This window comes from Theropithecus gelada, chromosome 13 (assembly GCF_003255815.1).
Source record: "Theropithecus gelada isolate Dixy chromosome 13, Tgel_1.0, whole genome shotgun sequence".
Taxonomy (NCBI): domain Eukaryota; kingdom Metazoa; phylum Chordata; class Mammalia; order Primates; family Cercopithecidae; genus Theropithecus; species Theropithecus gelada.
Window position 1 is genome coordinate 8,685,771 of NC_037681.1, and position 16,773 is coordinate 8,702,543.

The 16,773-nt window shown below is 41.1% G+C and overlaps 1 protein-coding gene across 1 annotated transcript in view; it reads right to left on the bottom strand.

The window, feature by feature from the left end:
* LOC112605347 (sulfotransferase 1C4-like) overlaps positions 1–16,773 on the bottom strand; it is a 30,275-nt gene that overhangs the window by 10,782 nt on the left and 2,720 nt on the right. Inside the window, exons 2-5 of the mRNA XM_025355022.1 lie at positions 14,061–14,183; positions 11,985–12,082; positions 9,159–9,285; positions 4,889–4,983 (exon numbers count right to left, since the gene is read on the bottom strand). Coding sequence (XP_025210807.1) covers positions 4,889–4,983; positions 9,159–9,285; positions 11,985–12,082; positions 14,061–14,183 — 443 coding nt within the window. The remainder of the gene's footprint in view (positions 1–4,888; positions 4,984–9,158; positions 9,286–11,984; positions 12,083–14,060; positions 14,184–16,773) is intronic.

Sequence of the window (16,773 nt, forward strand, 5' to 3'; positions counted from 1 at the left end):
AAGGAACTAGAGAAAACAGAACAAACCAAATCCAAACCCAGGAGAAGAAAAGAAATGACCAAGATCAGGGCAGAACTAAATGATATTAAAACAAAAAAGATAAATGAAACAAAAAGCTCATTCTTTGAAACGATAAAATCAATAGACCATTAGTGAGATTAATCAAGAAAAGAGAGAAGATCAAAATAAGCTCAATTAGAAAATGGGAGATATTACAACCAATATCACAAAAATAGAAAAGATCATTTAAGACTACTATGAACACCTTTAAGCACACAAACTAGCAAACCTAGAAGAGATGGATAAGTTCCTGGAAGTATATAACTCTCCTAGATTAAACCAGGAAGAAATAGAAACTCTGAGCAGACCAATAGCAAGTAGTGACATTGAAACAGTATTAAAAAATTGCCAACAAAAAAGTCTAGGAACAGATGAATTAAGAGCTGAATTCTATAAGACATTCAAAGAAGAATTGGCACCAATCTTATTGAAACTATTCGAAAGATAGAGAAAGAGGCAGTCCTCCCTAAATGACTCCGTGAAGCCAGTATTATCCTAATATAAAAGCCAGGAAAGGACATAACAAAAAAAATTACAGACCAATATCCCTCGTGAACATAGATGCAAAAATATTCAACAAAATACTAGCTAACTGAATCCCACAGCATATCAAAAAGATAATACACCATGATCAAGTGGGGTTCATACCAGGGAGGCAGAGCTGGTTTAGCACATGCAAGTGAATAAATGTGATACACCACATAAACAGAAGTAAAAACAAAAATCATACGATCATCTCAATAGATTCAGGAAAAGCCTTTGACAAAATCCAGTACCCCTTTATGATCAAAACCCTCAGCAAAATCAGCATTGAAGGGATGTACCTTAAGATAGTAAAAGCCATCTAGGACAAGCCCACAGCCAGCGTTATACTGAATAGGGGAAAGATGAAAGTATTTTTCCTGAGAACTGGAAGAAGATAAGGTTGCCCACTTTCACCACTTCTATTCAACATAGTACTGGAAGTCCTAACCAGACAAGAGAAAGAAATAAAGGGCATCCAAATTGGTAAAGAGGAAGTCAAAATGTTGCTGTTTTCCAGTAACATGACTGCATACCTAGAAAACCCTAAAGACTCATCCAAAAAGCTCCTAGATCTGATGAATGAATTCAGTAAAGTTTCAGGATACAAAATCAATGTACACAAATTAGTAGCACTGCTATACACCAACAGTGACCAAGCTAAGAATCAAATCAAGAACTCAACTCCCTTTACAATAGCTGCAAAAAATAAAATACTTAGTAATATGCCTAATTAAAGAGGTGAAATACTCTACAAGGAAAACTACAAAAAACTTGTGAAAGAAATCATAGATGACACAAACAAATAGAAGCACACCCCATGCTGATGGATGGGTAGGCTCAATATTGTGAAAATGACCATACTGCCAAAAGCAATCTATAAATTCAATGCAATTCCCATCAAAATACCATCTTTTTTTTTTTTTTTTTTTTTTTTGAGACAGAGTCTCACTCTTGTCTAGGCTGGAGTGCAATGGCGTGATCTTGGCTCACCGCAACCTCCACCTCCTGGGTTCAAGTGATTCTCCTGCCTCAGCCTCTTGAGTAGCTGGGATTACAGGCATGTGCCACCATGGCCAGCTAATTTTGTATTTTTAGTAGAGATGGGGTTTCACCATGTTGACCAGGTTGGTCTTGAACTCCTGACCCGCCTTGGCCTCCCAAAGTGTTGGGATTATAGGCATGAGTGTCTGTGCCCAACTGTCATTATTTTATACAGAACTAGAAAAAACAATTGTAAAACTTATATGGAACAAAAAAGGAGCTTGCATAGCCAAAGCAAGCCTAAGCAAAAAGAACATATCTGGAGACATCACATTACCCAACTTTAAACTATACTACAAATCTATAGTTACCAAAACAGCACGGTACTTGTATAAAAACAGGCACATAGACCAATGGAACAGAATAGAAAACTCAGAAATAAAGTGAAATACTTACAGCCAACTGGCCTTTGACAAGGCAAACAAAAACATAAAGTGGGGAAAGGACATCCTATTCAACAAATGGTGCTGGGATAATTGGCAAGCCACATATAGAAGAATGAAACTGGATTCTCATTTTTAACCTTATACAAAAATCAACTCACGATGGATCAAAGACTTAAATCTAAGACCTGAAACCATAAAAGTTCTAGAAGATAACATTGGAAAATCTCTTCTAGACATTGGCCTAGGCAAAGAGTTTATGGCCAAGACACCCTAGAAGCAAACACAACAAAAACAAAGATAAATAGACGGGAATTAATTAAACTAAAAAGCTTCTGCACAGCAAAAGAAATAATCAGCAGAGTTAACAGACAACCCACAGCGTGGGAGAAAATATTAACAAACTATGCATCTGATACAGGAGTAATATCCAGAATTGACAAGGAACTCAAAGAAATCAACAAGAAGAAACAAACCCATCAAAAAGTGGTCTAAGGACATGAATAGACAATTCTCAAAATAAGATATACACATGGCCAACCAACATATGAAAATGCACAACACTAATTATTAGGAAAATGCAAATCAAAATTACAATGTGATACCACCTTATTCCTGCAAGAATGACCATGATTAAAAAATTAAAAAATGATAGATGTTGGCATGGATATGGTAAAAAGGAAATAGTTTTACACTGCTGGTGTGAATGTAAACTAGTACAACCACTATGGAGGACAGTATGGGGAGTCCTTAAAGAACTAAAAGTAGAGCTACCACTTGATCCAGCAAACTAGTAAAACTCTACTGGATATCTACCCAGAGGAAATGAAGTCATTATATGAAAAAGACACTTGCACATGCATGTTTATAACAGCACAATTTGCAACTGCAAAAATATGGAAAAGGCCTAAATGCTTATCAACCAATGAGTGGATAACGTGATGTATATATCATGGACTACTACTCAGCTATAAACAGAAATGAAGTAATGGTATTCACAGCAACCTGGATGCAGTTGGTGACAATATTATTCCTTTTTTTTTATTTATTTATTTATATTTTGAGACAGAGTCTCACTCTGTTGCCTAGGCTGGAATGCAGTGGCGCAATTTTGGCTCGCTGCAAGTTCCACCTCCCGGGGTTCACACCATTCTCCTGCCTCAACTTCCTGAGTAGCTGGGACTACAGTCGCCCACCACCATGCCTGGCTAATTTTTTGTATTTTTTGTAGAGACAAGGTTTCACAGTGCTAGCCAGGATGATCTCAATCTCCTGTCTTCGTGATCTGCCTGCCTCAGGCTCTGAAAGTGCCGGGATTACAGGCGTGAGCCACTGCACCCGGCCTGGAGACCATTAGAAGTAACTCAGGAATGAAAAACCAAACATGGTGTGTTCTCACTTATAAGTGGGAGCTAAACTATGAGGATGCAAAGGCATAAGAATGATATAAAGGACTATGGGCACTTGGGCAGAAGTGTGGGAGGAGGTGAGGGATAGAAGATTACACATTGTGTGCAGTGTACCCTGCTTGGGTGATGGGTGCACCAGAATCTCAGAAATCACACACAGAGAACTTATCCATGTAACAACACACATGTTTCCCCAAAACTATTGAAATAATAATAGTAATCAGTAAATAAAAAAAGAAGGTACTTGGGAGAAGAAGTGGGTATCTTTCAAAATAAGCAAGCTGTATTTCCTCCTTCTGATTGGAGAAACAAAAATATATGGCATCCTCACTGCTCTGGCATGGCACAAAAGCAGCATGGTGCCGTTTTGTCTCTGTTGCTGCTTTTGATGTCTCCTGACTCTACATCTGAGCTTATTCCTGACTGTGGGCCTCCTGGGAAGACCTCTTGGCAGATAGACCTCACAAAAGCCCCTTACTCTCTGAGATAAGTTCCCACCTCATCCAGAAGTGAAGAGGAGGGGTTCAGTTTGGTGTGAGAGTCACCTGGTTTGGAGATCTCCAGGCTCGTCTTGCAGGCCTCCTCTCTCCTCACTAGCAGTTCTGTCTCATGTCTGTCCTTCTTGCCTAGCTTGCCCAGCCCGTGCTGCTCCTTTGCTCCCTGGCACAGACACAGGGCTGGGGGAGGTGAGGGCTGTGCTAGCACCTACATAGCTATAGAGCTTTGTCCTATAGAGCAAGGACAAACAGAAAGAGGAACTTTGACATTACCTGAATAGATAGAAGGAAAGAAGCCAGGATTCTGTCTACCCAGAGGGGAAAGAGGAAATAGAAGCCATGGTCAGTGAAGGACACAAGTTGGTTATTGAACCCAGTCCTAAATCAAGGCTTGGAGACCAGTCAGGAACACTGTGCCATAATTATTTATTTTACATAGAAACTTATGAGACAGATTTGAATCAGGAATTGCACATGCAAAAGATGTTGCTGATGAAGATCTTTTGTTTAAAATGACAAAATTTTAGTATTTTAAGAAAGCATACAAATCAAATCAGCTATATTCTTCCTCACTAGTTCTTTCCTGTTAGGGTTCTTAATTCTTTTCCTCAGAAGTCAGAGCAAGTTATGGTGGGAGGTAGAGATTTTGGAAGGAGGAATCTAGAGACCTAGAGAGGAAGAAAACTGGCTCAAAAAGGACACGTCTTCTATGCTTTTGGATGAGGTAGGAATCGACTCCAGAGTGCAGTGAGACTGCAGGAGGAAGCAGGCTGCCTACTATGGAAAACCATATATAAGGTATTTTGTGTGGAATTTTGTATGCTACATGGCAAGGTGGTTGGAGAAGTTGGAGTTGACATGCAAAATATTTTACATAGATAAACTTTCAAGTATGACTTGCCTTCTTTTCTGTCATGGAACTCTAACTCTGAGACAAAATACTGTGAAATTAAAATTCAGATATTATTCTTACCTTCCTCATATCTTCATAGAAAAGATAAAGAATGGGGTGGCTGTCTTTCTTCTTCCACCAGCCTTTCACATGGTCGAACCAGGACCCCCATACCACTGAAAGAAAGACACATACATATGTGGGCCATGGGAAGCTGATAGTAGAAAAACCCAGGGAAAAAAACTAAGCTGTTTCCATAAGATACAAATGGAAGATGTGATCAGGAGAACTTACTTATCACACTTCCTGTCTCTGTTTCAGCACAACTTTTCTTCCTTTTGGAAGCTGGCAAGATTACTATCTTAGTCTCCAGAACCTGTTAGGCTTGAATCTTAGCTTTGACCCTTAGAGCTGCATGACCCTGGGCAAGTTACTTAACCTCTCCGAGTCTGTGCTTTTTAAAAACAATCTTCTGAAAGGAGGTTAGTAATAGTAACTGTCTTGTAAGGTAATGTTTGTATAAATGTATTCTGTAACATCTACTGTGTGCTCAGCACTGTCCTAGGTATTAGAGACAGAGCAGTGCACACAAGATAGTCAGAAAGCCCTGCTTTTGGAAGTACATTTTATGGGGGAGACAAAAGAGATAGATGTGAAATATGCAGAATGCTAGAACACAGTGTGTGCTTAGCAAAACAAATCACCCAAATAACAAAACAAATACCCAGGGAAGGAGAGGGAAAACTTTGAGAGTACATAGGAGGCTGACAGGTAGGTAGGCTGGTCAGAAGAAGGGATTATTGAGCACAACCCTGAAAAAAGGGAAAGGAGGAACCCTGCTGGGCAGAGAGTACAGCCAGGGGAGGCACTGGGTAGGAGGTTCTGGGTGTGCCTGGGGGACCAGGACAGAGTGAGTGAGGCCAGGGGAGTGGGGAGAGATGCAAGAAGTGTGAGGCCTGGCCCTGTGGGCCTGTGCGATGCCCTAAGTACTCTGACTTTACTCTGAGTGAGATGGGATGCCAGTCGTGGGCTTCCGATATAGGAGTTGCATGATCTGACTTCCCTTTTAGTAGAATCTCTCTGGTTTCTCTGTTGAGAGTAGAGTGTAGGTTGGCAAGGGCAAAAGTGGGGGCAGAGGCTGTTTCGTTCATCCAGGGAAAATCTGATGATACTTTGGCCCAAACTAAGTCCAGAATCTGACCGATCCTCGCACTTCCGGAAGTGTGCAATCTAATCACACTTAGCGTTGACAGATTTTCTTGTGGGGTTTTTCTTTCGGGGGCTGGATGGGGTATATGAGAAACAAAGAGGCTCAAGATAAGATCAAGATTTTAGGCCTGAGTAATTTAAGGGACAGAGTCACAATTAACAAGAAGGAGAGGCTGAAGGAAAAGCAGGTTCTGCAGGAGAGGCAGGAATTAAGATTTGGACACATGAAGTCTAAGATGCCCCGTAAACATCCCGGTGGAATGTTGGTAAGGCAGCTGGGTCTATGCACCTGGAGCCCACAGCCAAGGCCAGGACTAGTGCAAATCTTGGAGTCATCAGCAGACAGGTGACATCTGAAACCACAAAGTGAGTGATATTGAGCAAGGAATGATGTAGGTAGAAGAGAGAAAGGAGCCAACTGTAGACATCTGGGAGATAAAGAGAAACCAGCAAAGGAGATGGGAAGGAACAGAGACGTGGGAGGAATGTCAGGGGAGGCTGGGGTCCTGGGAGCCAATAAGAAATCATTTCAAGGAAGAGAGAGTGTGACCAATTGCGTTAGATGATGTTGATGGATTAAATGAGATGAGGACAGAGTATTGATCATTGGGTTTAGTGATGTGGAAGTCATGGTGACCCTGGCAGAACAGGTTTGGTGGTGTTGGGAGAGAAACTGAGGATAATAGTGTAAGCCAGTGCTACAAGGTGTTTGCAGTAAATGGAGGGAAAGATGGGGGAGGTAACTGGGGTTGGGGAGGTAGGGTCGACAGAGTGGTTTTTAAATGTTATTTTATTTTAAGGTGGGAGAAATAATAGTATGGGCCAATGCTAAGACGTATAAAAGCATTAGTCTGGTAGTGCCTGGGACACAGTATAATAGTAAGTGTCTGACACATAGTAGCTACTCAACAAAAGTCATTTGAAAATTTAAGTAAAAAATTCAGTAATATTTTCCCCTTTCTTCTATTATATTATCCTTTCTCCCAAAATTTGCCTTTCTTATGTTTCATTCACACAGTGTAAAGATTAGGTAGGATGTGTCTAAAAGTCTCTTTGATACTAGGATGTCTAAGAGCACTTCGGTCCCACTCCCAGTGATAGCTTCCAATCATTAGGGAGTATCTATTCAACCCCTTTCTCTCTTCTGGCATGCAATGTAGTCATAGGGTGACCAGACATTCTATTCTGTATAGGGCTGTGTCAGTTTAATTACTGAGAATCCTGTGCTGCAGGAACCTGCTTAGGTCAGGGCAAGCTGTATGGGTAGATGACCGAGACATAGGGCCAGTCTATCTGCACTTTGGCAGAAAGCACTTGTGCTACTCCAGCTGGGTGAAATGCCTCAGCATGGCACTCCCCCTCATAAATAGGGGGAGCTGCTACTGTTCTACTTCTTATTCTTGATTCCTTCTACCCATGTTCCATGCTATTGGCCCTGAAGATGCTTCTTCAGGAGTTTCTCTCTCTCTGTCTCTCTCTCTCTCTTTCTCTCTCTGTGTGTGTGTGTGTGTGTGTGTGTAGAGGAGTAGCCCTAAGGCTGTGTTTGACGTCAGTGCTTCTCTTCTCTGGTGTGCAACTTGCCTGATGCAGGGCAAGGAGTTGGAACTATCCTCTCAGCTCTCTGATTTAGGAACAGTCGTCTACATCAGCCCAGTCCTGGCCCTGCACAAGCCCAATGTCTCAACTTGTCAATGAGGTCACTTTCTTAGGGATCACTCTTTGTCCAAAGACGTTCTGACATCATTGTTAGAACACCTACAAGGAAATTTACTGTAGAAATTCAACCAGTGAAACTACCTTGGGGTACAATGGATCATTTTCAAAGTATATCTCATAAGGAAAAGACTATAATAATAATAATAATAATAATAATAATTTTTGTCATTTAAGGTTATGAAAGTCAAATGGCAATCAAAGGTATCATTTTTTTTCCTGCATTACTGGTGGTTTGTTACTAATGGAAAGGACTACTTTATTACATTTATTTATAATTATTTTAGAGAAAAAAATATAGGTGACAAGGCAGTTGTTTCTCCATAGGACTATATAAATAATTAGCAAAGGTGTTTCAGTTTTAAATTTTGAACTTGAATAATAAAAAGTGCTTTGGTGCAAATATTTAGGTTTTAATCATGCAAAGTTGTCAATTCAACTTCATGGTGCAAACCAGTTTGATGTTACATTTATATTGTACTTCCCCAAAAGTATAACCTTGCAAAGCTTCCTTAAATTACCATTTTTGAAAACTTTTGAGAAATCTTTTAATTATGGAAGTATTCAAATATATGCAAGAGTAGAGGAAATAGTGTAATGAATTTTCATGAACCAATTATCCAGCTTCAATAATTTCATCACCTTTTCGTACTCTTTAGGCTTCTTTAGGAGAACAGTTGATGTATTAAAAGATACAGCAGCATTTGAGACTTAGAAAAACGTCAAGAAACTTGTGAAGACTCAGTTTTGACACTGGAAGCATACTGAAAGATCATACATTTTTGCACGTGACAGTTTGTGAGCCTGCAGTGTCAGGGGCCACCACTGCACCACCAATTCAAATGATGGTTGTGATTGGAAAACTTGCATGCACACTAAACCTTTTCTTTCTTTCCAGTTGAACATGTAGGCAATTGGACATGGTTACCAGCCAGTCAAGACTTCAACTGCCAAGCACACAGGGTTTGAGCTTAACCAAACCTGCCTATGTTCAAATTCTAGCCACTGCTCTCGCTAACAGGGTAATCATAGGCAAGTTACTCAAACTCACTGAGCCTCAGTTTCATCACCTACAAATGATGAATATACTTACCAAGCTTATGAGGTTGTTCTAAAGATTAAACAAGTTAATGCATTTAAAACATTTAACATAGGCTTAGAGTTGGGACCTTCTCTTATAGCTGGCTTGCCTGTAATACTGGTTTGACTTCCTTCAGAGGATATATTGCAATTGGAAGCAAATCCACTGACCACAGATTACAGCCAGGGCTATGCCACATCTCTCACGATGTGGCCTCTAGTCCTTCCCTCCAAGAAAATCTGAGCCCCTTCTATGGATGAATTTTGTTTCCCAAGAAGGAGAATTTGATGGGGGAAAACTTATCCTCTGCAGATATAGGTGAAGGCTGGTTTCATGCACTTGGCTCACCATTGCCTGCCAGGAATGTTTCGAAGTACTCATCCCAGCTTCCTGGGTCAGGGAGTGCTTTGTTCATCCTTTGAAAATGGTAGTAGGACACCAGATTATCCTTGGGATTTCTGGCCACATAGATTATCTAAAGTGATGAGAAGAAACAAAATAAACGATAGGACAAGTTAGAAATTGGGCATTCAGTGTGCAGAGCATATGTGTTCTGGTAACCATGTCCTAAAGGTCATGAATGCATCTTTGTTCTCTTCCACTCATCATCCAGCAGCCAGAATGATCTTATAAAAATGCAAATCAGATGATGTTGCTTCCTTGTGCAAAACTTCTCAATTTCTGTACATTGTTCTTATGATTAAGTTCAAAGTTCTCAACCTGGTGGTCAGGGTCTGTGTAATCTCACCCTCTGATTCCCTTTGCTCATTCTTTCCCAGTCACACTTACCTTCCCTTCTTCTGTGGTAGTGCTGATTTCATGGTTGTCCTATAATGTTTCTGGTTGTCCTTCTTTAGTGTGTTCTGCTCTGCCATTTTGCTCTTAAATCAGAGTGTCTTAAAATGATGACCTTCAAGAGGTCTGTCCCTCTCTCTAAAAGTGTATGCAAAATTTTTTTATAGATGTGCACTTTGTCAGGAGTGGAGTCACAACTTTCTGTAGATTCTCGATGGAGTTTATGATCACTAAAAGTTTGAAATCTTTAAATGTTGGCCTTCTTTAGTGCTCTGCCTAGGGCCTACTTTTATTTTCACTATATTTATTTTTTCTGTTTTTTTTTTTTTGTTATCTGTTTCTATTGCGATAAATTTCATATGTTTATGACTCACAAATTTGTTTCTAGTACATGTCTGTCTCCTGAGCTAGAGACTCATGTATCTGTATCCCTACCTGAATGTTCTGCATGCATTTTAGACTCGATGGGTTCGAAATTCAATCCATCTTCACACAAACTAACTGCTTCTCTTTTATGATCTCTTTCCATTAATGGTACCACCATCAACAGTTACAATGACAAAACGATATGAGATGCTTCTTTTTCCATGTCTTCTATAGCCAGTCCTTGAGAGATCTTGTAAATTCTGTCTGTTGTTACATTTGGAATTCATTTTCTCACTGCCTCTGCCTTAACCCAAGCCTTTTAAATTCTTTTCCTGGACTATTGCCACCATCTCCTCACTGATATCCTGTTTTCAGTCTTGCCCCAGTTGTGTTCACCCCTCCACACCACCACATCCCCCAGGGGAGCTTTCTAAAATGTAAATGGGATCATGTCACTTCTTTGTTCACTTCACATTCTTCAGTGGGATCCAAGTAGCCTACAGGTTAAGTCCAAACATCTTAGCAGGCAAGGCTGTGCAACAGGGTATCTCTGGCTCCTTTCCACCTCTCATGCCTCTTTTCTGGCCTTGGACCTATTTTCTTAAGTTTTGGCTTCTGCTCTTTCAGTAACATGGAATGTCCTTCCCTCTCTTATCACTTAACAAATTTATGTCTGTTCCTCATGCCCTGACTCCTCTGTCACTTTTGTTGACCCTCCTTGTCAAGAAGTTTTGTACTCCCCACTTACTGCTCCCATGACACCTTTCCTGGTTCTTAATCTCTCATTGATAAGGGTGGGCTCAATATATACCCACTTTGAGAAGAGAGGACCAACATCTACTAAGCTCAGTTTTGAGCCTCTAAGCCTCTTAATAATGCGATAAGGTGGAGGTACCTGAGCATGCTTTTGGTACTTGCTAGATTGCTGTTATAGTTATTCTTATTTTACTGACACTCCTAGCCCAGGCCTGGCTCTATCTGTGCTAACAATATATTTCCATTTGCTTTCAGTCATTCAGCCACCCCTGCCCCCAGACTCCAGATCTACATAGGAAGATCCACTAGGGTCAGTAAGGTAGAGTGAGTAAGACCCTGGATGTGCTCTGGAGAACCAGAGACAGTAAAGGTGTGGATCTTGACAAGCTGTCAGAGGGAACAGAACGCCACATGGAAAGGGAAGGTGGGGACTGCTTTGGCTTAGTGCCAAGGCCCATTTATAGACCCTCCCTCTAGAGGGAGGCAATAAATGGTCTCTTGGTGCTCTGAAAGAGTTAAAAAAATTCCTTAGTGACCAATTTAAGACATACATGAAAATGCATCTGCACCCCTGTAGGCTTCAATATGGAAGATAAATTTGATGTTTACAAAAATTTGACTTTCATCAGGTCTCAGAATGATGAGGGTTTGCAGCTTATAGGCACTTTTGGATGTTTGCAAGAGACAGTTTAGCTACAAATGAGATAAAGTGAGAGGACAGTAGCGCATGTAGTTTTTAAGATTCCTTCAGTGCCACTTTCTGATCATTTAAATACTCATTACCTTAAGACTGGTGGAAGGCCAACTACATAGAAGCTTTGGAAGACTTCTGTGGTTATAGGAGGCACAGAGTAGGTGGTGTAGAGTAGCAGAGAGAGCATGGGCTATTGGGTAATGAAGAGGTGGATTTGCAGCCCATCTCTTCCACCTTCCATGTGTTTGCCATTGGACAAGTTATGTAACACCTCTGAGCTACAATGTGCTCAGATACCTCCACCTTATAGCATTATTAAGGGGCTAAGATGCTAAGAAATGAGCCTAGTATATGTTTATCCTCTCCCTCTTCTTGATATAGGTGTATGCTAAGCACATCCTTATCAATGAGAGATTAAGAACATAGAAGATGATAGTAGGTTCTATAATCTGCTCCTGGCAGACACACTGTAGGGATGGCTGGGCAATGGTTATGACACAATAAACTGCTCCCTATGTTCTCATGAGGAAAATTTGTCTCTGAATACTTTGCTTTAAGCTTACCTTACAGTTTTCCTCCCAGAAGGATGGAGGCAGTAGTTGTACAGGAAGATGAGTTTTCAGGGTCCTTGGGGAAGGCATTGCATTAGCCTGGTCAATCCCTGCAAAAATTTTCCTGGCTTATTCTTTAATTTTAAAAAAAGTTTTAATTTTTATGTAATTGATCTTACCAGTTTTTTCGTAATGGCTTCTGGGTTTTGTGCCATGTTATGCCTTCTTCACTCCTAAATGATAAGAAACCATTTCTCCCTATTTTTTTTAGTGCTTAGCACTTTGTATGTCCTTTTGTACCTCTGATTCTTTGCTACATTGGCCTTCATTTGGTATATTATTCACTGTTAAGTGTCCTCTCCATTTCTCATCCCATTAGCCTTTAGAAATTACCACAGTTCCACTTGGCAACGGGATTGTTGGCACCAATGCAAACGAGGACAATGAGACCACATTGCGGAATTCTGGTTACATGGTGATCATCCAGGTGACCTAGAATGTGCTTACTTTATATTTTTTAATTACCATGAAAATAAAATCATAATTAAGAAATTGTTGTAGAGGTCTTGAGGACTCTCAAAAATATATCCACAGATGGCCTCTAGGGTAAAACCAAGATCACTTAGTATGGACTAGAACACTTTTCAAAACCTGTTCCCCATTATATTTAACCCTCATTTTGGTGATTTTTCTCAAGCACACTGGTATGACACCAAATGAGCGGTTTGGGAAACCTGGCACATGTTCATCTAGTTCCCCCCACCCTACCTCTCCTCCCACAAAAAGGGAATGAGAGAGAAGACAATGAGCAAGATTTGGTTTTAGGCCATTAGTTTGTTCATTTATTTCCCAAGATGAGGTCACAAGTCAGTTGTTCAGATGGAACTAGAATAGATTTCTGTAGAAAAAGTCTAATTAAAGATGACCAGGTACCAATGCTGGTCCAACATGGACTATTTAATTCCACTCTATCCCTCAGATACCTATACCTGGAGTCCACATAGGACACACACACACATTCACGCACACTGCATAGCTTAGCGGTTGAGAGCATGGACTTAGGAAACAGAATTCCTGGGTCCAAATCTTGGGTCTACTACCTATTAATTGTGGACCTTGAGCAATCATAATCCCTCTGTATCTCAATTTCTTCACATATAACCTGGCAGCTACCTCACAAGTTGTGAAGAATAGTGAGTTAATATGCAAAAAGTTTTTAGAATAATGTCAGCCATTTAAATACCCATCAATGATAGACTGGATAAAGAAATGTGGCACATGTACACCATGGAATACAAAAAGGATGAGTTTATGTCCTTTGCAGGGACAGGGATGAAGCTAGAAGCCATCATTCTCATCAAACTAACACAAGAACAGAAAACAAAACACTGCATGTTCTCATAAGTGGGAGTTGAACAATGAGAACACATGGACACAGGGAGGGGAACATCACACACTGGGAACTGTCAGTGGGTGGGGACTAGGGAAGGGATAGCATTAGGAGAAATACCTAATGTAGATGACGGGTTGATGGGTGCAGCAAATCACCATGGCACATGTATACCTATGTAACAAACCTGCACGTTCTGCACATGTACCCCAGAACTTAAAGTATATATATATATATAAAGAATAATGCTTGGCACCTGACGTGTACTATGAAAGTCTTAGCTATGACTATGACATTTATTATTTTTTCATGGGAAGTGCATGGTGCATCCCAAATTTGAATCTGTGGTTCTTGGTGCCAGACATCTTTGGCACTGACACGCGGGTGCCACATGAGCAAGCAGGGACTCTGTTGGGTGAGAACTGTGTAGCTAACGCTTGGCACTTGTAACTGGTTGAACACTTTGTTTAACAGAGAGATTATACCTCTCTATTGTTAAGTGTTGAAGCGAAATACGTTAGGTGAAAGGATCTATCTAGATTTGCACATGCACAAGAAAAGTTATTTTTCATCTAGTACTTAGAATTAGGGATTAATGGGAGTTTTCCCCCACCAGAATATGTTCGACTTTCAGACTGTTTACTCTTGAATTGTTCATCTTTATACGAGGACTGTGAGTTTGTAAACAGAAGACTTACCACAGTGTGTCATTCGTATCCATTCCAGGAAAGGGTGTCGAAGTTGAATGGAAGCGCGCCTGCTTTTCTCAATATCTCCATCATTTTGTATCAGGTCTACAATTTCCTGTGTCCAAGTGGTTCCTGAAATAAAGTAGAATAGAGATCTGAGGAACTGATTATTGATTTTCTGCCACTTAGAATTTAGAAACATGCTATAAAAAATTAATTTGCTTGTTAATACCTCATTTATGTTGCCTATGACATTGATTTAAAACCAACTATTAAGATTATCTTTTTCTCACCGGAAAGGTTAAGGGCAGAAATGTGACTTCTTTATTTTCGTACTCCAATGATGTACTTAAAAAAATCTGAATATGCATTGGTATTTCTATAAAATGATAATACAAATAACTATTGTATATAACAACAGGGATTATTTAAAATATTTCCATTTGAAGAAAATCACAGAAATTCCCAAACCCTAACTTTTACTATTAAAAGCTCTGACTGCTAATAAGTAGTCTAGTTTCTCTTCCTTTGATTACTTTTTTTAAAAAATTTTATTTTTATTTTTTAGAACCAATGAGCTGACACAATGTCGATACTATGAAAAGGAAGGAAAAGTAAGAATTTCAAATAATTCACAAACTGAAAAAATGAGATTGAATGAATTCCTCTTTCAAAAAAAAAAAAAAGAAAAGTTAAGCAGTGGCTTCTACAAGAAAGGTGAACTCCTTATAAATGGAAAAATGACCTTTGCTGCATTTGAGGGTAAAATTTGTTTTTCTTCACGATCTTGTCTGTGATCTCCTTCCTGATTCTGGGCTTCCTTGGACTGGGCCCTGGCCTCTGCAGTGTCTGTCCTCAGAAAGTGCATCCTTGTTTGGCTTCTGGGACCCTTGGCTGACCTGGTCCTGTTTTTCTGGGGGAAGCATGGATTTGATGTGTGTGGGGCTGTGGAATCAAATGGACTTGACTCCTATATATGATATATGAGTCGGGTGGTTTCGGATGAATTACGTAAACCTGATGCACATTAATGATTCTCGTGTGGTTTCGCGAGTTGGAAGAGAAAATAGGCAGAATCCAGCTTGTCACAGGCACTAAAGAAGTAGTAGATGTCTTCATGTTTCGATGGTGTTGGTGTACATCCTGAGGGCCAGAGCTAGAATAGATGGGACCACCGTGCTTGGGGAAGCCCTAGGGAAGAAGGTGCCATTCTCCTTGTGGCTCCCCCGTGCCAGTTTTCTATGATCCTGGTCTCCTTCCCTAGTACTCTGATGGAGGTACCTGGGTGCAGTGCCATGGCTCTGGCTCCTCCTCTAGACTGTGCCCTTGTGCCAGCTGCTCAGCTCCTGGTCAGTTCCTACTCTGCACTAAAACCAATTTCTCTTTCTGCCCTTCTGGGGTCAGCACTGGCTTCGTCTTCAAACCTTGTTGTCTCCTGATGATGTGCTGTCCTAATTCCGAATCCAGGCTACTTTGACAGTTCCAGAGTCCTTCTCCACATAGGCTAGCTCTGCTTTTTCCCCTCAACTCTGAGCATGGAATTTGGGCCTTGCTTACCAGCAGCCTCTCAGAGGAAGTCATGGGTGCCTCTACCTCCAGACTCCACCTTTGTACTTGACTTTGCTGTCGTAGATGCTGTGAGCATCTCAGGAAACCTGGGCTCCCTCAATGGCCCCTGACCCTATTCCTGTTTGGTTGGTCCACACTATGCAAGGGCTTCTGTCAGACCTCCTTGCCTCATATTCCAGACTTGCTCCCAACTCAGCCCGCAGACAGGGCACCTTGCATCATGACTCGTACTCACCAGTAACTGTCCCCCTCTTCCCCTGGGGAGCTGAGTTCCACTAGATTATGCTTCTCAGTCACCACTATGGCCTGGTTTCCGGCACATGCTGATGTCTGCTTTTCCATGGACTCCACCTACAAGGTGGCAATTCCAGGCACAGATGTTGACCTGAATGGCAACTCAGCAAGCCATGGCATAGCTCAGGCAAGCTGTGGCAAGGGCTGTGCTCTACAGCTATTCTTGGAGATTGTAAAAGGTGCCGGATACACAGCCCAGATTTTGCTTCTGAATGGAATTGTTTATTCCACCAGCTGCTGGGGATGCTGCTGGCAGATGGCCCCCAGCTATTCAGCCCTCTCCAGGTCCCTTCCTGGGACATCTTCCATCCAGGGACTGACTGACACTCTGTTCCCCTCTCTTCAACTGGGATGGAACCAACTTTGCAGGGCCATCCCAGCTTCAGATCATCCCATATGAGGCTTTTTGCTGGGACTGAGTTGAAGCTCAGCTTCTCCCTCTAGACAATCCTACTTTCTTCCCTTCACTTCCAGGGGGAGTGATCCCAGGAGCACTCCCTAATAAACATCTCACATACTTATCTTCAACTCGGTATCTGCTTCCTGGGAAGAAAAGGGGCTGGTTTAGGAGTGAGGATCATGATTTCAGGTCAGGACACGCTGACTTAGGTAAGTAGTAGATGGGACCTGGAACCTAGCATCTGGGATGGCTTGTGATTTATAGGGTTACCGTAACCTTCCAACTTGCCCAGGTCTATAGAGGTTGATTCTGTTGTCCCAGATTAATTATCAACAGTGTCTCTTTCTATCTCAGATGACTTAGTTTGGAGGATAAATGATGAAGTCACTACAGCAACAGGTCAGCTGTCTCCTGCATGTCTCAAGTATCTGTCATGCCGTGTAGCTAGTCTCAGAAAAA